The 25,459-nt window shown below is 42.4% G+C and overlaps 3 protein-coding genes across 5 annotated transcripts in view; all 3 read right to left on the bottom strand.

Moving 5' to 3' along the window:
- Window positions 1–717: 717 nt before the first annotated feature.
- LOC140284760 (glycogenin-1-like) lies at window positions 718–10,338 on the bottom strand. Of its 2 annotated transcripts, XM_072378749.1 has the most exons (8): window positions 10,256–10,338; window positions 8,603–8,738; window positions 8,315–8,489; window positions 8,065–8,227; window positions 3,170–3,296; window positions 2,046–2,262; window positions 1,686–1,724; window positions 718–1,464 (listed from the first exon to the last, which is right to left on the bottom strand). In XM_072378749.1, exons 1-8 carry the CDS (start codon window positions 10,260–10,262, stop codon window positions 1,315–1,317), a joined length of 1,014 nt encoding a protein of 337 aa, XP_072234850.1. In that variant the 5' UTR covers window positions 10,263–10,338; the 3' UTR covers window positions 718–1,314. The 2 variants fall into 2 exon arrangements, with proteins under 2 accessions (XP_072234850.1, XP_072234851.1); XM_072378750.1 differs by lacking the exon at window positions 1,686–1,724 and having other exon boundaries at window positions 10,256–10,337.
- Window positions 10,339–11,509: 1,171 nt separating this feature from the next.
- Window positions 11,510–16,656, bottom strand: cpb1 (carboxypeptidase B1 (tissue)). Its single transcript, XM_072378234.1, has 11 exons — window positions 16,560–16,656; window positions 16,062–16,137; window positions 15,638–15,762; window positions 15,461–15,560; window positions 15,276–15,377; window positions 15,066–15,170; window positions 14,860–14,970; window positions 14,650–14,740; window positions 13,045–13,247; window positions 12,111–12,195; window positions 11,510–11,878 (listed from the first exon to the last, which is right to left on the bottom strand). The coding sequence occupies exons 1-11, from the start codon at window positions 16,622–16,624 to the stop codon at window positions 11,691–11,693; spliced, it is 1,251 nt and encodes a 416-aa protein (XP_072234335.1). The 5' UTR covers window positions 16,625–16,656; the 3' UTR covers window positions 11,510–11,690.
- A 286-nt stretch (window positions 16,657–16,942) lies between these two features.
- Window positions 16,943–25,459, bottom strand: part of agtr1b (angiotensin II receptor, type 1b) — a 72,196-nt gene continuing 63,679 nt past the window's right edge. Inside the window, exons 1-2 of one of the 2 annotated variants that reach the window (XM_072378235.1) lie at window positions 23,840–24,139; window positions 16,943–18,999 (exon numbers count right to left, since the gene is read on the bottom strand). In XM_072378235.1, the coding sequence (XP_072234336.1) occupies window positions 17,811–18,893 (1,083 nt within the window). In that variant the 5' untranslated portion in view covers window positions 18,894–18,999; window positions 23,840–24,139 and the 3' untranslated portion in view covers window positions 16,943–17,810. Of the gene's footprint in view, window positions 19,000–23,839; window positions 24,140–25,459 lie in introns of those variants that run through there. The other variant, XM_072378236.1, reaches the window with a different exon arrangement.

The raw sequence follows: 25,459 nt of genomic DNA, 5'->3' as shown, positions 1-25,459 counted from the left end.
CAGACTACTAATTATACTGTGCCGTCATATTTTTCCACATGTTCAAAATAAATACGATGAAAATAATAGCGCTGCCACCGCAAGGAATTGTGGGGTGGAATCTTTCACTCAAAGGGTTGTCGGTGTATCGAATGCTAAAGATGATAAGGAAGCAACAATCCTTCCCTTCATATTTTAAGAACTCGAACAGCTCTCATGACTGCTACTCATACACTTCCGGCTCATTTCACTCAGGACGGTTGCTAGGCAAATTTGATTATTCCATCGAGTCAAGGAGGACTTAACTGGGCGAAGTAAAACCGGAAGTAGCGAGACGTTAACCTGGTTTTAAAAGCCTTCTTTCGGGGATATTGCCCTAATTTCAATTGCCTTGAGATAACTATGATAAATAAAATAACTTAAATGTAATTCCAAGAAGGTAATCATAAATTGAGAGGTTTAACGTAGATATTTGGCTGCATTGCATTCCCGGAACATTTAGATTAAGATCTTTAAAATATAGATAGGCGATAGCAGTTTGCAGCTCAAAACACAATTTTCAATAAGTGCTTTAATGTCATGTTCAGGCTTTGACAGTAACTGGGTCGCCTTCAACTCCCAGAATCACAGCTGGCTCAGGACTTGGAGTCCATTACCGGTTTAACCCTTTCAGGCGCTTCATTCTTAACAGAAATGTACTATTACTTAATTATAATAAAAAATAAACCCCACCACACATTTTATATTTGATCATTTTAATGTTTCCAGATGAAAGATCACAGTACAGCCAACATCCAGGTCAAGTAAAATGCAGTCAAGTTCAACCAAATCACCTACAAGAAAGCAGCTGGTTGAGGAGCGAGAGGATACAGCACTAAAGAGAGCAAGGTTCTTAAGGCTCTAAGGTTCTAGTGTACATGTATGGCTAAAATGGCCTTTAGAAGTTCTGTAAACAAAGGTTTTGTTCTCAACTCTTCAAAGAAAAGGAAAAAAAGATTGTTGGGTGAGGACAGTTAAAAAATGTGAACATTCAAATCTTAGTCACAATAAACTCTTGCCATCTTCATTATTACAAAAACATGGATGTGAAAAAGAAAAAAAAAAAAAGAGAAAACTGCAGAGATTTTGATAGGTACCATGAAGGAAAGAGTACATTGTTTTTGTAAACTTGTCATTTTCTTCAGCGTACCAGAACTTAACCTGTGGCACGGTAAACCAGATTACCATCTTGCAAAGATTTCAAAGCGGAGAGGAAACCTGCCGTGGTCTTACAGTATTTTCATGAAAGATCTCTCATTAGACTGCAAGTATTCAATATGCCACGCAACTCCCTTTTTATTTGAGAAATGTGTCAAGCTTTCTCTTGATATTGTCAAATGAGTCCATTCCCATGTAGTCAGCCTGACCTTGCTCCCATTGCTCCTTCCGTTCCTCTGAGGACAGCCGAGTCTGGAGTTCCTGTGGGTGTGAAGCGCTGCTCTCACCCTGTGGAGAGAAAATGGCAGAAACCGAAAATTGACGAGGACTACACATACGCATTTACACCATTTCCTTCCCAAGAATATTAAAACACCCACAAAAGTGTAGTTCTTCTATAGATTAGTGTCACAGGCAAACGCAGAGGAGCGCTCTGATTTTAGAGGAAGTGTAGTGAGCATTAAAGAGGTGTCGACACACTGTTATTGGAAACCAAATCATCTCCATACCTGTACATTCTCACTAGTAACCATGTCACTGTGCTGGAACTTTGAGATGAATAGGAAGACAGAGAAGAGGTTTAAGAATTAAATTACACCTCCATTAACAATTAAAGCACAGATCATAAAATAATAGAATTCGACAGTCGCCTGTGAGCGCGGCGATCGTCAAAGCTGGAACCTGTAAAAAGCAGGATGTCACTTTTTGGAGAGGAACGCAGTTATAGCAGAGTTTTACTTTTAAACTTATTCACCAATAATGGATGCTATATCCTGGTTTAAACAGCTGTAACTCTGAGTTGGTTGGAGCCAACTGGTAAATTGTGCATTTCTTCGTTTAAACTGACTAATCTTAAATGAGCCACTCACCTCTACACATCCGGAGTGGAAAGGCTGGTCTCCATACTGCTGCTGCAACATTGGCACCACGGCACTAGCATAAAGGGTCCACCAGTCCAGGAGGAAGGAGGGATGTGTGGTGGCCTCCTGCACACTCCCTGAAATCTGTTTGGCTTTGGGGTCGAATGTGTAGCTCCATGGTTTTGTTTTACCAAGGAAGTGGACAACCTTTGCATTTCCACCGTACCTAAAATGTGATAATATACAAGTTAAAATTGACATTTTACTGTAGATAAATGGTCAAAACTAAAATAGCATCATCTACCAACTAATTGCATTCATGAAAACTATATTCATGTGCATTTGCTCCTTTTATTGCAGGTCATAAAACGCATTTTATAAAACTGAAAGTTATCCAACTGCTCTTAGACAAATTGTCGAGAGGAAAAGAAAAACAAAACACTTTCAGGAATTATAAACAGACTTTCCTGGTTGATTTGGATACCTTAACTCTGGCAAACTGCATGTAAATAGATAAACCTGGAGCTGGTTCTGTTGGGATTTGTTTTGTAGCATTTGCCAGACCTCTAAACAACTGCTGACAACTACTAAATGCATGTTTATCACCTCTGTCATTTGGGTGCCAGGAAATACCCAACTTAAGAGCTTGTTGACGTTTGCATCTCTGTATCCAGCACTCTCCACATATAAACAATGACAACGGGAAGGCGTAAGACACAGTAGACAATGACCAGTCCAGTGGGCAAACATAAAAAGGGCTTTAAATAAAGTGTTCTATTTTTAAGAGCGTATCAGCTGTTGCGAGCTTAGGATGGATATCCAACCCCGAGTCTGCTGGAGAGGCTCAAACCGAGCGCCTGGAATCCAACAGCTCATCACCCGTAACCCGAGGTCATGTCACACTGCGACGACACGCTCATGTGACGTGGGATCTTCTTACATCTTCGCTTTTTGGCAAGTACGCAAGATATTAGATACGCTGACCGACTGCCGTGTTGTAACAATTGTCTTGTAGGCATAAAACGTAAAAATTACAAAACAAAAAGGCACCGAAGTGTTCAAGTTGCACTGGATTTGAAGAAAGTCAGCAGCCGTGTGACTTCATAAAAGTCACGACCTCTGTAGACACTTACTGCTTGAACGCTGGAAGGTAAGTGTAGATGGAAATGCTGCTGAGGTTGTAAATGAAGGGAAGATGTTTTGATATGTCAGCTGTTGCCCAGTCACTGAAGAAGCCATTCAAAACCCCTTGGTCTCCTCCTGCAAAGACAGAAGAGAACATATGTCATGAGAACTCCGACTGAACATAGTCTACTCAAAATTAAAATTCTTTAAGAATTAAATCAAATCTGAAGGGTTTGCATGATATCTGCCATCCATGTCACAAAGCTTTTGTAGTATGATCCAGTAGCTTTGTCGGCAGTTTAGGAGTATACTTGTTTCAAGCTTACTTATTTGTCACTAGAATCCGAGTTCTACAATTAGCTTTGATTTGAATTTGAAGAGATTTGTGACTTAACAGACATTTAGGTGTGGCTGCAGTAATGTATAAGATGCACACCTGTGAGAACCAGATTAATTGGCTTTTCTGCTCACTGATCAGCAGTCTTTAAGCTACATGCCTGGTCATGCAGTTACACAAGTGTTCCCACACATCTAGATTTCCTTATTCTGACAGGACATTTGCCAGAAGCTGCAGAAAACCATGCATGTCTGTGGGTTCCCCCCCCCCCATCAAGCTAAATTAAGCTCTCCACAAAATATTTGGTGTTTAAAGTAGCTGCACGAGAAACCACAACCCTACAGCAGTGCATCTTACGGATGGCATCCCACTCTCCAGTGATGCACATTAACAGTACACTGCAGAAAGGCTGGACGGGTAGCAACACCTGTTAAGAACCATTGGTAGCGCAACACGTGACATTTAGGAGGCACTTTAGTGCGATTTGGACAGATTGGCTTTGAACCTCATGCTGGTAGCATCAATTTCCAGTCTGGTTTGTAACTTGTACCATTGAAGTCAAGTTCTCCTTTACTGCATCAGAAGTAATTCAGTTTGAAAAGAACGCCGAAGCTGCCGTATTAAAACAATTACCGAAACTCAGGTGTGCCCGTTTGTTAGGGTTTGACTGAGAATATTCTGCCTCACTGAAAACCACTCAGCTTTAAACAATTCAAGTAGACGCAGGTATTTAAGAAGCTTTCTCGCTGCAAATGAAGACTGGCCTCAGAGTCAATGTTCATGTTAAAGTTTGCACAGGTCACGGGGGTTCAACTGGAAAGCTGCATGGCCACTAAACCCGACTCAGGTCGAGCCATTCTAAAACTGGGGCAGTCTCATGGTGAGACTTGCATAAACAGAACTCGAGACAGTTTGGGGTACATTCGATCACAAGTAGGTCAGTTCCAAAAAGTACATGACGACATTGGCTTTCTGTCTAAAACCCTTCTCATTCATTGCATCCCTTCTCTTACATCTTCAAGTGGCAAGCCAGATATATAAACCAAATATAGAAGTCAATAAAAACATTACACAAGCTCAGTGAATTCTGAAGCTGAGCCGCCTCACCTACCTCAAAACTGTTAAAAGAACTCCTGTAAAGTACAGGACTGTCAAGTTTATGAAACCACAGGCTGCTGCAATTTAAAATAACACATGGGTGTTTGTCCAAGCCCACAGTCTCCACTTTGGATTTCAAAACTTGCCATGGGGCTGGGGGGGGGGTTTCTTCATTTTGAGGGGATGAACAGAGCACAGCAAGAATGTGCATCCAAGCCTGCCAGTTTGTCTTGGCAGCAGACAGCACTGAACCACAGATGCAGAAACACAGCCTCTGGGTTCAAACGCTTCATATTCTTCCCCTTTATTTTTTTGAATAAATACATTATCCATGGTCTGTAGAAAGAGCTGCACATCCATGTCTTGTAGTGGAGTGGAAGCGAAACGCTAAAAGGTCAAAGCAACTTTAACTCATGCTCGAGTGCGTGTGAAAAGAACTTCCATGGCTATTAATAAGACAGCTTTACCCATTAGCATTCCATTTGGCATAAAGGCACAAGAATCACATTGAAATGCTGTAAATAAAAATGAAAACCAATCAGTTTTAATTGAGGGGCGAGTGTTGAAGAGTTTCTAGTTGTTGGGTTTGCGATGTGACAGTCGCTTGCCAGCAAAAGCGTCCGGGAGACAAAATGAGTCGGCGCTTGAAAGCATTGGCCCATATAAAAGCAAACTAATTGTTTTTCCCCAATTGAACTGCTCTTGATGGAATCCCTTTCACAGAATCAAAAGGGAGGGGGGAAAAAAAAGCCGGTCACTTCCTCACTAATAAGGACAAGGTTCAGCACTTCCAAGCCAAACTAGAATATGTATCTCGTTTTATTCATTGGTAGCGGCGAGTTTACAGCGCTCAGAAAACTGATCGCTTTTAAGTCTTTGAGCAGAATAGCTGGTGTGTATGCAAAAGGTAACATTAGCACTTATTGTGGTCCTCAACAGCAAAGAGGATAGTCTATTGTCCCATCATGACCCAACACAGATCATACTGGAGCATCTGTTATTAGATGATCAGCATTAAGGGGAGAAAACTAGAGCACCTTGATTTAAAATAACCATTAGATGTTATGCAACAAGACATTTTACAGCAGAAGTGCTAAAACTCCAGCTGAAAGAAAAAAATAAATTGGAATAGTCTCCATTACTGTGTCCATCTGTGTGGACCATCAAGTTAGAGCTGCAAAAAGTCCCAGTGGATAGATCCTTCCATAAACAGAGTCATACTGAACCAGTAAAACAAGCCTGTTCAGGTCTTTAACAAAGACTGGAGTCATTTAGTTTGAGGTGCTCATTTGAAATGTTAAGCCAAGTAACCTCATGTTCCTTGTTAGCTCCACTTTAAACCTGCAGTCACTGCAGTTTTAGTGTGATGCCTTTTAAGTAGGATATTTAAACACTTGGAATGTTTCGTTCCTCAGCCAAGAGAGAAAAAAGAAAACTCACCCATCTCCACAAACAAGGCTCTTTTGGTCCAACACTACAGTATTGTAGCCTTGATAATGGGCTACTGTGATATTTGATATAAGTTTTTGTAGAGAAAGGTGGTACGATTTGCCAAGTTTAAAAGAAAGCATTTCTCCAAAGTTCTGCCTCTTCCATTCCTTTTAAGATGACTTTTGGAGCACATTGTCATCGCGTGCAAAAAGTAAAGCGTTTGGAGCCCATGGGGTTAAAGTTGACCTGCTGCCAATAAGCCTTTGAGCTGGGAGGAGAGGTAGTAACAGAAGCAAAAATAGTCCTTAAGATCAAGCCAGCATCACTGAACAAGACTGCTCAAACCAACGATGCTCACATTCAGCCGATTCTGAGCAGATGGCTTGAGGTTTTTATTTTATTAAAAAACCCTAAACAAAGCTGAGCGGCTCACTGGCAAGTGAGCATTATCAAATGGTGATGACAGCAGGTTGACAAGCACTTTTCAGACCAGAGCTCAAATTGTATGCAATAACTGAGGCAGCTGCAGACTCAGGATAAAGATTAAAGGGTTAAAGAAGCAGATGAGCCCAAATACTTGCCCCTCAGTGCAATGTTACAGCTGGTCTTTATAAAACCATTTTCACAACTGCATTATCCAGATTAGAGAAGATTACAGAGAGAAGTGTGAAAGTAGCAGTTTTGCCAGAGTACTTACTGCAAATGTGCACCAGTCAGAGTCACTTCAGACCTTTTTCTGCCAACTTGTTGATTTCCACTACAGTGGATACAGACTGACAGCCTCATCTGCCCTGTGATCTGCCGCAGATGGCCAGTTTCTGCAGAATCACTGCTCAGAGTGTGCCAGAACTACAATGGAAAAAGCCTGGACAAAAGAGTTTGCTGAAATTCTCCATTGTTCAAGTCTCAAAATTGCTCCAGATTCTGATTTTAAATTTGTGAGCTTGTCCGGGTCCCAACTCCACATGAGATTATATTTATAGCTTTCAAATGGCACACAAGCTATTACTGAGGCCTCTTTATACTCTGCAGATGTGCACATCAAGTGCAGGCATCATGGATCCTTAGAGCATCTGCTTGAGGAACCACATTACAATATAAATGATTTCAGTTGCGTTCCGTTTAAAAAGCTCATTTGAAGGTAGAGCAGAGGTGGTGAACCCCGAGTATACCAGCACCACATAAGCCCACACAACTGATCTTTTTTGGTCACTGATCTGAAGAGAGCTGGAGCCAGAGTTACTGCCACAACCTACTTACAGTACACTTCAGAGGGAAGTTTCTGAAGGTCAACCAGTGCCCTGTGCAAGACAGAGCCTCTCAAATTCAACTTTTACCCCACCCAGTCGGCCCCTGAGAATAACTCCGCATACCGAGAGAGTCCGACAGGGGGGACCTTGTGTCCAGGCACATGATAGATAAAGGCCTTACTTAGAGCAAAGATAAACATGTCCATTTTTACATCACGTTACCAACAACTTGCAACGTCAATCAGGTTAAGGCCTACATGTTTGAGTAGGATTTAAAAAAGGGGACAAACAGCTATTCTATCCATGACCAAGTGATATGAAGTGTGTTCCGAATAAAAAGCCAACTTCGAAGCTAGCAAGTGAAAGTAGAAATGGGTTCAAAATGAGTGACAAGTTTGCTCAGTTAATGTGTAGTTAAACTCTGCTCAAATGTTCAGAAAAAAAAAGTCACATGACTAATCCTTTCTGAAGCTTTTAAAGAGATGAGCCAGTTAGAAAATGTTGAACTGCCACTTTAAATTAAGGCTGCAGTAAATTCAATTCATTGGCAGTTTTGTTAACCGGTTTTTACATTGCCAAATAGTTGAAGCCCAAAAAACAAGAAATATAGTGTGCAATATGAGCAAACTCCTGTTTAAAGCTTCAATAAGGAAAGTCATAAGGTTTTTGATCGATCAATCACCCAATACAGTCTGTGGAGGATTAATCTACGAGTCATCTCAGAGGAAAACAGGCTGTGAATATGAAGAAAAAAAAAAAAGCACAAGTTTATCCCCTTCTGGCTTACCATCAAAGCTGCCGTGTTCTGTTGAATACTCCAGCAGTTTGCCATAAGTCTCCACAGAAGGACGAAAGACAAACACACCGGAGTTGAAGCAGTCAGGCCAGCCAGGATCAGGAGCAGCAGATAATTCTTCTCTGTCAAACAGCTCATCTATATTGGAGAGCACCTGGGATACAAACAAGTGTGGGCAGACATGTTTAATCACCACATACTGCTTCTTAGAGCCGCTGTACTACATCATGCTTCGTCTCACCATAGTGTCTGCATCCATGAAAACACATTTCGAGTAACGTGTGAGGGTCCAGCAGTGGAGCTTTGTGAAGGTGACACCCAGATCGGGCCTCTTCATCATGGCCAGGTGAGCTGTGTCGCCGCTATCCAGCACATCCACCACCTTCACCTCATCGAAGATCCTCTTCAGCACAGACCTACGAGTCATTTTAAATGAATCACCATCAACCAGCCAGTCGGAGAACAACAGCTGACAGGACTGCCAATGGGCATAATTCAGAAAGGTTGTGCAACTGGATGGAAGTCTTACTGGCAAGGTTCCGACACCTGTGGGCCAATGAGTGCCACCAACTTCTTGGATGTGTTGTTGTTACGGAGGGACTTGCCCAGAACCATGGCACCGCGAGCATAGCTGTCGTTAGTAGCCAACGTTACAAAAGCGTGGTCTGTGAAGAGAGTTAAAAAAAAAGCTCAGTGCAGACAGCTTTAATCCATGCACATCATTTACTGAACATTTGAAGTTAGATAATTGCAACCAGTCTTCAGTTTAGGCAAGTTGGCCAATCTTCCTCAGGGTGTTACTGAATGAGCATTCACTCCAATATCGTGCATCAACGTGTTGTACAACAGCAAAGCAATGACCTCGCTGTAAGCCAAAGAACAGGATGTTCAAACCACAGTGAACTGACAAGCAATTCCAATATCGAGCAATAAAATCGTTCCACTAGACAATTATTTGTAGGACTATTAATCCATGTGGTAAATAGCATTTTACACCCCACCCCCTCCTTTAATTGAAAGGTATTGACACATTGCAGTAATGTATGAGAGTTTCAATTCAGTTATTGATTACCATTGTCCTTTCAAATTCTTGAGGGAAAAGTCTAAACTCCAAAGATCTCACTTCTCCCGAAGAAAAGATTCTGGTACTCAATAAAAGAATTTCATTTGCAGTGTGGGGCCCATTCTGTACCTCCACCTCAGACTGCGGGGAGGAAAATGTGTCAGCTAACTGCCAAGTTGAACAATGACTTGCCTGTGAGTAGAAATATACCAGATGAGGTCAGCATGGCAGCTGTAATGGTTGTGTGAATAAAGCATGTGGGTCCAACATGAACAGCAAGTTAGACCCCCTCCCCCCCAATATGGTGCAAGCATAATGGCAGAATAGCTAAAACAGTGAATAGAGTGCATGCTTTTGGGCGATCATTTTGGGCCAGTTAGAACAATGGCTTCCATTACCAGTGCATTCCAGATAAAGTTGCTCTGTTTCACGGCGTCGCCACAGCGCCACGCCTCCTTTCCCCCTCACGCCCCTCTTTCCATTGGAAGAGCTTCAGCTGTAGTATTAATGCATCTAAACTGCCCAGGATAGCGCAAGTACAGCATAGGTTTTTGGTGGATTCACGGTACAGGCTGAACATTCCTTTCATTCTGACTGATGGGACAGTTCCCAGAAAGTTTATGTCACAAGTGAGAGATGAAGTATGACATGCAGCAGCTCTGTGCCCCTCAAACATAAGCCCCAGGGATCTGAGAAGTGCCCTGAAATGTAGCCGTCGTCCCATTGTTCGGTCAACAGGGATTCTTGAAGGAAATATTCCTTAAAATATGGATTTTAATAGCTTATTTTCTCGTTGCCAGGAACATGTTACAGAAATAAACAAAAAACCCAGACACGAAGACGATGTAGTTGTAGTTTGCGCTTCTGAAAACTTATAATTCAAAAGGACTGCAGTCGTAACTAAACAGAGACGACAAAAAAAAAAGAGTAAGTGCCACATAAAAACTAAGAAAACAAACGACTGAATAAAATGCACTTTCCACACACTTGTATCTGACGTCGTGACTGTCCGCGAGACTTTAAAAAAACTTTGCAGAAAACAGGTTTGTGCGCGAGCGTGTCGTCTCGGTGGAAACAATGGCTCTTCGTCGCCGTTTGGCATCTTAAAAAGTTACCTACCTGCCATGACTGAGGGAGAAGTCGAAGCTACTCTGTAGCCTTGACCTGAAGACGAGCTTTAGCTGAGGGAAAGGGCTGAGTAAATCTACAGAGGTGAATTTATACCCCTGCGGTAGTTGGGAGACGCAACGTCACGTGACGGTCTCTCCACACACCCACCTGCTCCCAACGCGATCCTTCACACCCCAAGCAGGTGTTGGGGTTCAACTAATCACAGATTTACAAGACTATGCACCGAAAACGTGAAGAAATACTTCTAGACACACTCTTTTTTGTGAAGTTAGAAGTAGTTTTAAACACCTACAAGAGGGGTGTGTCAAAATCTGTTATTTTACTCCGCCAAGACTAACTTCATAGATGTCACTGAGGTAAACTCCTGTGAAGTCGCTACCTTATTCTGTGCCATCTTCACTGCTTTATTCATGTTAATGGAGACGTGATGCTGCGATAAGGAGTTATACTCACGAGCAAGGTGCCCTTTGGAATAGTTTGTCGCCATCTTGTGGAATAAAGGCCCTCCTGCAATACAGCCAGGAGACGAACAGTAGCTGAAGAGATCACTGGTCTTACTGTGTTACACAACTGTGAATTATTTTTAGTGGTCTCCAAAGACTCCTTGGGTTAGCAGCCAGATCAGGTTGTTGCTACGTTTAGAGACAAGTGTGATGGTCAGAAGGAAGGGGGGTTGAATTGTATGTGTCACATATATTTATGCCTGACCATGGCTATAATGCTAATATGAAAATATGAAAACTAGATGAAAATTTTATTTGGATTTGACTCTGTGTAAAATGACAAACACATTTTTACCCCAGTGATGTGTGCCAGTGCAGTTGAATTCCTCGCTGGCTCCTTTATCACTCCACTCTGGCAGATGCTTGGCTGAGTGGAGGCGCTGCCAAGGAGTCTTCTGTGTTTGTCACGCACTGTGATGCCGGACTGAAATCCTCAAATAGGGATACCCCCACCCACTCAACCCCCACCACCGGAGCGGTGCCATCGACACAAGAGGGATAATCAGGGTTCAATGGCGACTGAGGCAGCAAATTTAACCATGAATTTAAGTATTTTTCTTTGGTGGAAACTTCTAACTTGCAATAAATGCAGAACCCGTTAATGATGTGTTGCAAAACACAAGCACTATTATTCGCTGTGGGGTTTTTGTTGTATATCTCTCTTTAAATACAAATTCCAAATGCTGCATAATGCCAGACACTATGTCATTGGATACACATAAAAAATTGATTCAGCATGTGGGGATGGATCATTGATTTTATTGTTTGTACTCATCTTGACATTCTGTCAAGCACAGTGAGGAAACATGGCGGGTGGTGCCCGTATCCATGGAAACGGGCAGGAGATGGCTGAAAGGTTGAAGGGGCTGGGGGCTGGTGCAGAGAAGCTGCGTTGGCAGGGGTCCTGACTGCAACACTTCTTAATAGAGGTTCTTCTGCACGTAGGTGGCGATGTACTTGACGGCCAGCATGGTCTCCTCGCACGTGGGCTTGATCTGAGACTCGGGCAGCAGGAAGCCATAACGACCAGTGTCACGCAACTCAAAGGTGTAGGAATATTTCACTCCCAGGTCGTAGGCCCAGTCATCAGAGCCTCCTGCGGCAGGGTCTGAGAGCATACAAGGAGAGGAAATTCACAGTGGGATATACTGACGACCTGGGACAGTTTGAATGTGTTTTCAAACACAGTGCTTCAATTGATTGTCTTAAATTGTCTCTTGAAGGCCCTTTTACATAGGAAAATATATGCATCATGAACAAATCACAATACATGGCCATTAGGCTTTCATCAACTGCACTATTTCCCTTTAAGACTCAGCTGCAATATTCCCTGTACTTACAGATAGTTGTAGCACCAGGTCCACTAGTGTAGCGGGTGCCATAAAGACTAGAGAGAGCAGCAGAGGCTCCCTGAGCAACTTTCATCTACAACAAGGAGAAAAAGCAAAAACCATACAAGTTATGTAAGTTTCATGTCACATCAGACAGAAAGGCAACATAACATTAGTGTGTACTGACATGAACAAAGCAACAGATTTAAAACAAATCTGTTCAAGAGAATTAAATATGTGTTTTTTTTCCCCTGCAGCATCAAAACTCCTCTGCTCTTGTTCAAACAAAACATTTTTCCCGATATTACGAAAAAAAAAAAAGAAAAGGAAAAAGCTTCAGTAAGTTGCAAGAGGAAATGAATCCACTGAAGAAATGTACGAGCAGGAAATGATATTTCTGAGGAGACAGATGAGCTATGACGGATCCCTGGAGTTCTTTTGTTCGGTAAAGTGTCGGGCGGGAGCCCAAATCTAGCGATAGAGAAGGCAGAGCCGTGCAATCCGCCTCCGTTAGTGTGGGAGCTGGAGCAGGGGTGTGAGTGTTAACTGTGCAGACCTCGGACACCCCAGTGAGAGGTAAAAGAGCCATGAGAATGAGGCGTGTGAGCAGGGAGTAAGCGATTTGCAGAAGCTAAGTGTGGCCCGTAGATAAGAGTCACACAGTAATGGGACTAGGTTGAGTTCTTGCTTAAGCTTTCGGAAACACATTTAGAGATATTACAAGAAGATTTCCTTACACTTGTAAAATTCAAGGCTCTTTTGATGTTTGACTCACTGACATAACAAGAATTGTGCTGCATACCTTACTTTAAAAGCTCCCAGTAAAATAAAGAGTCATTGTAGTCTGTCACTAATGAATAGAATTCCTGGACAGAGACACAGTTATAATTTGATTGAGCAGTAACTCTTGTATAATGAGTATAAATGGGAGATGATGACTGACCAGCTCACTGTGGTCTGCGGCCAGATCGTAACTGTAGGAGTAGGGGAAGAGGAGCAGCTGGGAGTAGGAGTGGACGGTGAGGTAGGCCTTGATGATCTGCTTGTTCATCCGGATGAAGTTAGCAACATTCTTGACCTCAATCTCAGACTCAGGAGTGTAGCCGCAGAAGGTGTCGCTGCAGGGGTTGCTGGAAGCTCCCAATGCTGCAAGGTGGAAAAGCCATTAATGATATAATACATATAATAGATGTATTTTTTAACATTTCCATTTTTTCACACTTTCTGGAATTCACTGTAACCACATTTCTAGGTTAATTTCACCTATTTCAAGTTTAGTTATGGTGGGCTAGAAAGTCTGACCAAATGACTTGTGGTGATAACGTGGTGTCTTCAGGGTTTTCTTAGTTTTGGTGAATATTCATAACAGAAAACGCACCTTACAAACTGGTGGTGTAATGTTTGACAGATGTAGGTGTTTACCCACATGGGAAGCGCCATGCTGAGGGGTTTTAGATTAGGGCATTAATTCTTATTTTATTTACTTGTGTGACGCATCATTTGTACATGGATTTCTTTAAGTGGGGGAGTGTGAGATATTTATTAGTACTGATTGTCTTACTTTCAGTTCACTTTTACTCTCAGTTTGAACAATCATGGAAGGAATTCTGACTAAGGAACTAAGATAGGAGGTATTCAGATATGGGCCACAGAAAAGCAAATATTCATCATTGAAAACATTTAAAGTCTCAAACAGTAGAAATTTTAGAATTTTGCAAATAGTCAAAAAATAGAAATTATGCTTTTCACAGATTTTTGTTGTCTTATAGCTGGTACATTGTGATCAGACTGGAAGGCTTTTGAGTGACGATTGATCGTCAGAAAAACTGTGTTGCTTCACCACGGAAAGCAGTGCTCGTATGTGCAATTGATGCAATGTTTAATTAACTAGCCATTGTGTGTTTGGGTTAGAGTTATTGATAATTACTGATCTATGATGTTTTTACAAGGTTTTGCGTGACAAAAATGTGCTCTTCTGTTGCCCCCACCCTGAGTAGCTGTTTGCTTAGCTCTGATATCAGAATTCTTCCCAGATTCTCCAAACTGAGAGAGATCTGACCTCTGTCTACTGCAGATAAAACACAGACTACTCAAAAGTACTTCAAACTACCTAATTCCTGAAAAGCTTGTGTTTATCAGTCAGTCTGTGTCCATTATCCACCATCTGCCTTTACATTACAGACCTTGTCCCCTTTGCCATCCTTTGTCAGCTTCTTCTCTGTGTTTATTTATTAGACATAGTTTGTATCTTTGTTTGTTTTCTCTATACTTTTTGTGACCTTTACCTGAATTTTCCAGTGTACTTTTACTCGCTTCTCTTGTTTTTGTGTTCATCCTCTGCAACTTTAGTTTTAACTTTAGCTTTAGCTAGTCTTTTTCCTCCCTTCCTGCTTTAGGCTGTAATAAAATACTGTCAACATGCTGTGTGGGAAAGATTCAAAAGTTTGGGGCATGATTTAAGCTAGAGCTGCTTAAAGTGCACTGTAATAAATGTAATACAAAATGAGTGCACTGCTTTTTCAAGACATAAACGATATGTTGCACTTACTGCACCAGCCAGCATTGAAGTTCCTGTTGGGATCAGCTCCAACACAGCTGGATCCAGATTTCTTGGAGCGAGTCTTTCTCCACATCCTGTTCTAAAGTTCCAAAGTGGATCAAGTGCAATACACATGCATTAAACAAATCAACATTAACAGATAATGTAATTTGTACATGAAAGACATGTAAATCTAGGCTCGCATTGAGTCTGACATACGCTCTTGTGGGTGTATTCATAGCCATCAATGTTAAAGACGGGCAAAACAAAGATGTCCATCTGGTTGAGCAGGCTGGTCATCTGAGAATCTGAGCCATAGGTGGACAAAGCCTGAGAAAGATTGTAAAATAAACATAAATCAGTGTTGTTATCGAGGGACACCTCTGAGTAAATACTTGCACTGCATATCCACGTGTCTTTGGTACCTCCTTAACAAACCACTGGCAGAAAGCAGGAGAGATCCACTCTCTGGCATGGATACCACAGTCAATGAAGATTGCAGGCTTCCTTGAGCTGGCTTTCTTACCAAGCTGTGGTCACAAAAGATCAGCTTTTGGAGCATGTAATGGCACAACGAATTGTAAATCTTTCATTCATGGGATATTCATGTTGGATTGTAAGTAAGCTTGAAATACCTTGAGAACAGTCATGGGGCGTCCCTCGTATGTGTTTCCAATCACCTGTTTGCTGACAAGGCCAGAATTGGAGGAGGAAATAGTGTTAGCCCAAGACTGGATCTGAAATCAAAAGAAAGAAAAACATAATAATCATCATGTCATTCAGGACTGAAATTGGGACAGATGCTGTCTGTCACCCTTACATCACTCCATGTGTTGTACTTGGTGTAGCTGTGGGCTCTGGGAGAGGCTCCGCTGTCAGCCTGGCCGTCAACAGCACTCTGAACGTCCTCAATAAGAATCCTGAATGGGAATGAATTAGAATTGTCTTAAAATCATATGAAAAAATAAAACCATTGCATATTTGTCAGGTGACTCACTCGAGCTCCATGTCACTCTGGCCCAAGGTGGTGTACACTATGTCGAGGTACTTGGCAGGCACATGGATGTCCACATCAATGTCGATGGTCACCTGATCAGAGCTGTCTGGGCTCCAGAAGTCAACCTGCAGATGGCACCAAAGTCCAGCACTTGAGCATTGAAACATTTAGACATTAAATGTGATAGCAATTCTAATCATAGAATGATAGAAATGTTGCTAAAGTAGTTCTATTCATATTGTGTTTGGTCTTTGAAATAAAGAAAGTTGTAAGTGATTTGTATATTTGAGCGGAAGGGAATTATTTGACATAAAAAAAGTAGTGTAGTCCACCATTCCACCACGATCAAACCAGTTAAACCCCTTTAGTGAGTGAGGATAGCGCTGTATGATGAACGTGTGTGTGTTTGGAGGCAGATAGGTACATCAATGCTCTCAGCCAGATGCTTAATGAGGGTCACATGTTCATCAAGCTGGGGCTTCAGACGGAAGACTTTGTCTCTGTTTGGAAAAAGGAAGGGCAGCCATAAATACAAAAACATCCACAAAAAGCACTCAAAGTCAGAATATTCTGAAAAGTAACAACTTTTGCAGTTAACAACATAACACCATGGACTACAAAAAAGTAATTGTGAAATTTTGTGTGACGTCTAAAACATTTTCAATGTGGAAACTGAACGGAAATTGAACGAAAATTACTAAAATATACACATTCTTCTAACCATTTGAAGCCAGAATGCAGTATTACAGTATCCTCCTGATTTTCTTGCATGCAAACAGTATATATAGTACTGTGATCATCTGGCGGTTGCTCCATAACAGTGACCAGTCATAAATTGCATGGCGATGTGTGGCTTTTTTGATCTTAACACATAGTTAACAGAAATACAATGTTTTTTTCCTGGAAAATATTGAAAATTTACCCCTCGAAGCGAGTGATGTCAGCAAGGGCAACAGCCACGAATCCAAAAAACAGGAGGACCTTCATGTTGGCAGTGAAGCTGGGCTCCTCTGTGGGCAGCACTTATAACCCCCGACCTGCTGCCAATCAACCAATCCCATCCAGTGATGCAGGTGCATGTCACACATCCTCCCTAAAATATCCTGTCATATGTACTTGTTATTTTTAGGTGCTACATGGAGGAACTGTTAATGATTAACTTAGCCAAGGTCACTTGTCTATCACTCCCAATAGCAGCATTATCTTAGAACAAGTGTTATTTTTGAATGATTTCAGTAATAACTAATCAGGATGAGCTGTCTCTTTCTGGGTGATTAAAAGATGAATCAGGTCAGGCAAGATATCTTTAATTTTATTAATGTTTTCATTTATTCACAAAATGTACATTTACAGAGTAGAAAAAAAACAACGGGTTTAAATACCACAAAGACATCGACAAAGATCTCCCCAACATGGAGTGTTTCTGTGATTGTTACATTATGTTATTCCCAGACAATTCAGCAAACACATTTACATTTTCAACAAGGAGCACAAAAGTTCTTAATCCCACATAACACACAGGCACTAGTCATCTTAGTCCAATATGTTACAGATACAGCTTTACACGACAGGTTGCTACACAATATCTCTGTGTGTGTAGGCCATGCATGCGGCGTGGATTGTGAGTGAGTTTTTTTTTTCCCCTTTTTTAGATTTTTTTTTAGCTCTGGCATCTTTGCTGATTAGTTGATCACCGTGATCCAGCTGATAAAAGACCTGCTGAGCACACAAAATGGTCACCACTGGACACTATATAACAGAGCTGCATCATTAAGGCACAATGCTGAACATGCATATCTTTTATAAATAATTAGATAAGAGATCTGTAATTACGTATCGTCTTTTCTGGGACATTTCTTTACAAAGCTTTTTTACGAGTGCTTTTTTATATTTAGCGGTACTAGCATTCATTGCACAGGCCTATATGATGGTATCGTGCGAGATGTGAGGGTTTGTGAATTCTACAAATAAGTGCTCTATAAGGTAGTGATTGTTTTTTGGTCATACAGAGGCTCCTCAGTTTCACATTTCAACTAATCTGAATGCGTCTGTGCTTTTCAATACAGCTGAGCTTTGGAAGTATGGAATGGCTCCATTCCCAGCCTTTTAACCACAGACCAAAAGAGTGGGGGGAACAAAACTGTACTCTGTCCCTTTCTTTATCTTTCTTTTGTCACTTAACATCTGAGGTGTGATTACTTTTCATTGTAAGGCTCAGGGCTTCAGAGGCACGGAAAGAGAGCGCGCTCATCTTGGAACTGATGCTTGGGTGAGACCTTGTGGCTCCACCTGTGGAGCAGCGCAACAGACGGAGCAAGTTTTTGCGAAAGTTGTGCCCCACAAAACCGTACACTATGGGGTTGATGCAGCTGTTGAAGTAGGCAATGCAGATGGTGAAGGGCATGGCAGTGTCAATGATTTCCAGCATGGTGCAGTTCTGCTCCAGTATTAGCTGGGTGAGCACTTGCATTAAGTGGAACACTTGGTGGGGCACCCAGCACAAGAAGAAGGCCAGGACAGCAGCTGCGAGCATGCGCAGCACCTCGTCGTCCCGGGAACGGGAACTTTTCTGGATGTGTTTCGCACGCAGCAGCGCCCGCCCAATGAGGCAATAACAGGTGATGATGATGACGAAGGGCACGAGGAAGCCCAGCAGGCTTTTCATGAGGCTGATGGCCAGAAGGAGCTCTTTCAGTCTCTTGGCGTTTTCAATCGTTGGGTGCAGGATGGCACACACAGTACTCTTCGAGGTTTCGATATTGTGGACATCTCTGGTCAGGGCTGTGGGAACGCTGAGCAAAAAGGCAAAAAGCCAGATCACTACACAAGTGATGCGTGCATACGCCACAGTGCGGAAGCGGCGTGATCGCATGGGGTGCACAATGGCCAGGTAACGGTCAATGCTGAGAGCTGTGAGGAAGAAGATGCTGGTGTAGAGGTTAAAAATCACCAGTCCTGCGCTGGTCTTGCAAAGGAATCCCCCAAAGGGCCAATGATACCCCGTGGCGGTGAAAGTCGCCCACATGGGTAGCGTGATGAGGAATGTGAGGTCAGAGACAGCAAGATTGAGGACAAAAATATTGGCCACAGTTTTGAGCTTCATGTAGCAGTAGATGACAGCCACCACCATGCTGTTTCCAATGATGCCGATGACAAAGTTGCAGCTGTAGACGATGGGCACCAGGGTGAAGATGAATTCATGGTTTCCAGACATGCCACATGTCAGGTTTATCGCTTCTGTCGCTGCTGTCTGCATTTTCCCTTTTTAGTGCCAAATCCTAGGACTTTTAAGCTGGGGGCCCTTTCAGCAGGGGATGTCTGGGGTGACTGATACAGGCCTTGGGCGAGGGCCTCAGCGAGTCCTATAAAAGAAACACAACAAAAATGTCACAGACAGTCTAGGAGAAGAGCCATCATTACCGCTGGCATGGCCCATAAACGCTAATCCACATGAGCACCCATGAAAGTGCTCACCCTATACCAGCTCATTAAAGACCTGCACATTAAAGTCATCCTGACGCTTTATGTTAATTCTGTAAAATAAGAAGCCATGAAAAACAGATGTTGCATGTTATTCAATATTCCAAAAATGCCCTTTGAAAGATCATTATTCAGACAGACTGCATTCTGCCTCCTCCTCTAAATCGTCCCTCAGCTAATGAACGGCAACAGTAAAAGCGTACAGTGTTTATCAAATGGTCCGTCTGTCTAGGTGGACTGACAGCACCCAGAAGGAGAACATTTATGTACAGTGTTATGACCTGTGTTAATTGAGGCTGCATGGTGAAGTGTGAGCTGGGATAACAGCGCCATTAAACACTGAGGTATTGAGGGAACATGGAGGAGAGAGTTAGAAAAGCTTTGAGGCTCCAGTCACTGTACAAGACATGTCACGTTTCAAACCCTTGGCGTGCAGAGATACATTGTACCCAGCATGAGAACTTCTAATCAGCGCACACCTAAACAAACAGGACAGCAGGGATTCGGCTCTGTGGAAACTTCGCTCTGTGAGAAAATCAAACCTGCGTGCTGCAGAAAACCTGCCTCGGGGCTAGTTTTTGTGCTCCATTTGTAGAGGCAGAATGTGAAATGGTTGTTAAAAAAAATCCTCCTCTTTGATGATAGTCTTTTTGTTTAATAGAATAGCTTAGTGGGTGTCATTAGTGATGTTGATGTAATAATATTAGCATAAGCCTTGTGTTTGCAACATTTTAGCTGCAAAGACAGCTTCTGCTACTAATTACATGTAAATAACATGTTTGGGGATACATTTAAACCAATCAGATACCAAGGGAAACAGACTTAGAGTTTGGAGCTCTAAAACAGTGAAATAGAGGTACGATATAATGGAAAGATTTTAGAACATGGAGTTAACTATTTCGTATGATACAAATTTAATTTGGTACTGGAGAAGCTTCCAGGTCAGAATAGAAATGATAACTATCCATCCATCCATCCATCCATCCATCCATCATCTGCCGCTTCTCCGGTGATCGGGTCACGGGGGCAGCAGCTTGGGCATAGAAACCCAGATGTCCCTGTCCCTGGCCACTTTCTCCAGCTCTTCCGGGGGGACCCCGATGAGTTCCCAGGCCAGCTGAGAGACATAGTCTCTCCCGTGTCCTGGATCTTCCCTGAGGTCGCCTCCCAGTGGGACGTGCCCTGAACACCTCCAGGAGGCATCCTAACCAGATGCCCGAGCCACCTCATCTGATTTGATAACTAGTTTGAGTGAACTAGGAAGGTTTCTTGCCACAAGAGGGCATTCTAGCTTCATGGTTTTATCCCTCAAATCTCACAGCAGAGTTAGTATGGAGATAAGAGGAAAACATGGTAAAAACAAATAGTCCAATCGCACATAATTTAGATATATTGAAAATGTGCCTTATTTTGTTTTTGCAGAAATCACTCTGTAAGAGTCAGAGCTACTGTTGACTGAAGCACTTTTAAAAGCCTTCCACCAATTGCATTCCCGCTGCCCTATTGCTGGCATTAAGACAGTCTGAACCCCGCCATGGAACTGTCTTATCTCACATTCAAGAATCTCCTAATTTTCCACCAGGCTACTGGATGAATTCTTGGAAGAGAAAAAAAAAACCTCAGTGTACTAAAGCAACAATCGTATCGGTTGCAGATGTAGGGTTTGTTGAGCGTCAAAGATGTGCTGGTGCCAAGGGCAACACAATAATGAAATATTTCTGTAAGTTTCCTGCACAGACCCTGGTGTAACAGGCCGGGCAAAGTATCTATGCAGATGTCACTGCGGGGATTTACGGGACATTTGTTCTCTTTCTTTAATGATTATAGCAGTGGGTGGCTGTAAATTTGATCTATTCAAAGGGGAGTAGCTAAACACATGCACATACACACCACAATTTTAGGATTTAAACCAGTTCTTCTCCTCACATATAAAGCTCTTAATGACCAAGCTCCATCATATCTTAAAGATCTCATTGTTAGATATTGTAAACACACACCCTCTCTACCTTTAAGACTAGGCTTAAAACTTTCCTTTTTGATAAAGTTATAGTTAGGCATGGCTCAGGTGACCCTACAACTTCTCATGCTGCTACAGGCCTGGACTGCTGGGGGACCGCATCTGTCACACCTTTCCTCACTTAGCTCTCTTTTTTCCCCCGTTTATTTTCTCATATGACATCATGTACATTTGGCATTATTGTTGTCATTAACTTGTGTTTCCCTGTCTCAACAGGTATCCTTTGAAAGGTGTTATGGTGTTTTTTTCCCCCCTCTTTTCTATCCTCTCAAACCCCAGCTGGTCGAGGAGGATGGCCACCCTTCCTGAGTCTGGTTTCTGGTTTCTGGTTCTGCCAGAGGTTTCTTCCCGATAAAAGGGAGTTGTTTCTCTCCACAGTCGCCTCATGCAGGCTCAGTGCGGGAGATTGGACTGAAGAGAAGTTTCTTTAGCGAGGAAATTGTTTTTGAATTGGCTCTGTATGTATGAGCTGGACTAATTTTGAATTTAATTAATTGTATTTGATTGGATTATGATTACAATGAATTGGACTCTAATTGTCTTGAATTGGACTATATTATTGAAGTGCCTTGAGATGACATTTGTTGTGATTTGGTGCTATATAAATAGAACTGAATTGAATTGAATTGAATTAAAGACAACCTTTCCGTGCTTTGACAGATTTCTGATGCTCGCAAATGGAAATAAAGGGGAAACCTTTACTGTGATCTTGGAACAATTAACCACCAGTATTTTTCCATGAGGGAAATGCTGATGGTGACAGGAGTGATTTACAAACACACGCTTAAAGTTATTGCTGTGCATATATGTATGGGAGTCCTATAAAAAAGGTGCGGTGGCTATTAAGTATGACTGTGTCCAGCGAGCTATAGCTCCGAGTGAGATGGCACATTACTGAATGGCAGCCATAAACCCTGGGTGACCACAGACAGGAAGGTAAACATCTACTTCACAAGGTCCACGAGCAAGCTGCATCCTCTAAGACAAGACAAGACAAAGGACTGCGAGGCCCTGCGTTGTTTGCAAGCACAAAGCTGCTTACAAAGAATGATAAAATCAGTATTTAGAGGAAGTTTGGGGATATTTCTGCCTTGGAGTTCATTGGCTGACTTCTGAAATTCCACATCAACATTCCACATCTAATCCTGTTTTGGGGCATTTAAATGCAGACTCTTCCTGTGCGGGATCATGGGCATCTAAAAAACAACGAAAATGTTGAAGAGTTATCTGGACCGAGGAGAAAAGAGGTTCCCATCAACTGAGCTATCTGAGGCTGCCCTCGACTTGAGCAGCAATCTGCTCTGACTTGAGCACCACCATCTGGCTGCCCAAAGAGAGAGCCACTAAAATGTCTGGCTGATGGAGTTAATGATTTATATCAGCCCATTATGGAGTGAGGTTCACCTCACTGCACCACCTCAGCCTGCCATCTCCCCTGACCATCCTTTCATTTAACCGCCGTCTCAGTCCTCTTTGGTCAACAGGAAGTTCCGCAACAATGGGTGCATGCAGTTTCTTCCATCCTGCGCCTTTTAACATGTCACAGGAGTGCAAATTTATCAGCACTGTCGTCCAGCGAGACACTCCAGTTACGAAACTGCACCAACAGCTTCATTTGTCAGGGTTACTCCTTGTAGATGAATAATGTGGACGTCTAATAGTGTGGCGCATCTCAGCCGTAGCCTCCTGCAGCTCAGTTACTCGTGTCTGAACTTACGAGTGTCTCTTCAGCTGAAGTGATACACATGTTAGATACAGTGGTGCCAGACAATGCTTACTGGTAACACAGCTCTTGCTTTTAAAGTGCGTATTTTATGTCCAGAAAAAGAAAGAGAGCAGGAGACAGAGTCTGTGAACTAACTGAGAACTTGCCTTCTGCTATGCACTCAGAAGCTAATGGAAATTATGGCTTCAGAAGCTGTGTCTGCATTTTTGTTTGTGCTTATCAGTGTTGGGAGCTGTTACTTGCGACTAAGACAAATAAACATTTCTCAGTCATTGTGAAAATCTGTGAAAAGATTATTTCATAGCAGAACCTCAGAGCTGCTGAAACTTAAGGTTTTTAAACCAAATAAGTCCGTACAGGCTTTTTTTCCTCTTGTCTTGCTACATGTTCACGCTCCACATTTGTCCTGTTTTCTTTTAATTCAACTGTTATACCTGTTTGCCTCTCTGACGGGGCTCCTGCTTTCTTTACCATCCCCCTCTGTTTTTTTTCACTGTTTTTGGTTTAAATCTTCACAAGTGAGGATTTTCAGAAAGCACTGAGCTATTGCTTGTCAGGAAATTGATCCAATTTTCTGTGGGGTTAAGAGATCTGAGCGCGTATAGCTTACATAATGCCGTTCTGGATTCTTCTCATCCTAACTGCAAAGCTGTAGTAAATGTTTTAAAGGCTCCACACGCGCATGATTTCCACAAGGATAACTTTGACAAACAGCAACAACAGGTTGCACAAATCTAAACGGAGAATAAATCGAGCATACAGATTTGCTCCGATCAGACGGTCGCTTCAACAAAGGCCTTACGAGAAAAATGAATAAATGACAGCTTTTTTTTTTCTTTTTCAGTCTGGACGGAGAGACGTCAACTGAGCAGCCGAGAAAAGTTTAAATTACCACAATGATAAAAGTGGCAATTTGAGACATTTTTTAGATAAAGGCTATAGGTAATTTTTAAAAAGTTGCTGAAACATGAGCTCTTACCTGTGGTGCTGAACCAGGAGGCTGTTGACGCTTTCAGAGCAGAACACAGAGAGATAGAGAGACCACCGCAGTGTGCCAGTGACTGCTTCTGATTTAACTTAACTGGTGGAGCGAAACGAGCAGGAATACCGCCTGACACACAAAACCCTCTCCTTCCCACCCCCCAAAACTCTCCGTCTCATACACACACACACACACACTCTACAATAATGAATTATATGAGAGCCAATCAGCTACGTTTAGTCCTAGCCCATCTCTATTTAGACAACAGTCTGTGCACACACAAACACACACACACTCTTACACAATACTCCTCCTCCTCCTCCTCTCTTCTCCCCACTCCCAAAGCACCACCCCCGCTTTCTTAACTTCCACTTTTAATCTCTCTCTTTTTTCCATTTGAGTTGATCAAAGTGACAAATCTAGGCCTGTTGCACAACTCTTTGAGGGTGCTCGATTCCCCATCATGCACACATTACCCTTAATATTCTGACCATCACTCTGTTTGCACTTGTATCCTGTGTCATCATGACAGTCGCCCTGTCTCTTGTCCTCTGCTCAGCATGAAAGGAATGGCCAGGCTCTGATTGTGATTGGACCTGTCATCGCATTGTATTAATAGCTGCCACAAGCTGGCCGTTGGAATCAGGGTGCATTATTTGGGAATTGGAAAAGAGGCACCAGAGAGGAGTGAGAGATTTTTCCACTCCTTGCTGGGGGTTCCTCATAACATTTCCTGTTTTTCAGTGTGGGATTCAGCTGTCCTACATTTGTCAAGAAACACGACGTGCAAATGCATGCTTCTGTCATTTTTGAGATTTTTGAGTAATTCTGACATCTTTAAGACACACTTGTTTGACATATTTGCAAATTAGTGCTTGTGTCATCAGACAATGCCTCATTTGAATACTTGATATACAAAATATAATTGTTGAGGGATGAGATGGAGAAGTTTTATTGGGATATTTTAGAGTTCAAATTTTTTCCAAAGTCAACTGTTGCGTGTCCCCTTAAACCGATGGTTGAATGTGCCACAAGAGACTGTCAACACTGCTAAAGTATACTGCAAAGGGTGAATTCATATGTAATCACTGACACAAAGGGAAGGTATCTGAACCCTGCACACTTTAGAGATGTGTAATCCAGCTGTATTACAAAGGAATGTCTATTTTTAAGGGTTGCACACAACCTTCGGGCACAGCCCCACAATAAAGGTATTTGTCTCTCGCTATCCCTTTCTTTTTCTTGACAGGGTCTTGACAGGTGCTGAGAAGTGGGTCACATCCTCACCCCTCGGCTGCAGATGTCATGGGAGAAATATTGTGACGGACGAGGCAGCTCGGCTGTCATCTTTTAAATCCCCTCAGTTTCAGTAACCACAGTGCTGGGGATAAAGAAGGCTATCACGGGGTTAAAGACAGACAAGAAAAGAAAGGAAAAACAAACACTTGGGGCTGAGTTGAGGGCCTGTTTGGTGGCTTTCGTTCACTCTGGAGTGACCTTGTAATTTGAGAATGATCACATGTAGGAGATTTTCTATGCCAGACACCCTCCTGGAAACTGTGTGGGGTCAAAAAGCAACTGGACCGATCTGGAGAAGGTTTTCAAAATACATGACAT

Source organism: Leuresthes tenuis, unplaced genomic scaffold (genome assembly GCF_036924035.1).
Source record: "Leuresthes tenuis unplaced genomic scaffold, fLeuTen1.0.hap1 SCAF_24, whole genome shotgun sequence".
NCBI lineage: Eukaryota > Metazoa > Chordata > Actinopteri > Atheriniformes > Atherinopsidae > Leuresthes > Leuresthes tenuis.
This window is presented reverse-complemented; position numbering and strand designations above follow the sequence as displayed.

Excerpts from the sequence above, each read along its gene's own strand:
- LOC140284760 (XM_072378749.1), bottom strand. Across the intron at positions 3,297-8,064 it reads AGAACACGGCAGCTTTGATG|GAGGAGACCAAGGGGTTTTG; the intron begins GTAAGCCAGAAG and ends CTGTCTTTGCAG. Across the intron at positions 1,465-1,685 it reads TTACTAGTGAGAATGTACAG|GGTGAGAGCAGCGCTTCACA; the intron begins GTATGGAGATGA and ends TTCTCTCCACAG.
- cpb1 (XM_072378234.1), bottom strand. The coding sequence starts at position 16,624 with ATGAAGGTCCTCCTGTTTTTTGGATTCGTGGCTGTTGCCCTTGCTGAC. Across the intron at positions 14,971-15,065 it reads GCCAGTGGTTTGTTAAGGAG|GCTTTGTCCACCTATGGCTC; the intron begins GTACCAAAGACA and ends AATCTTTCTCAG. Across the intron at positions 14,741-14,859 it reads ATGAATACACCCACAAGAGC|AACAGGATGTGGAGAAAGAC; the intron begins GTATGTCAGACT and ends TTGGAACTTTAG.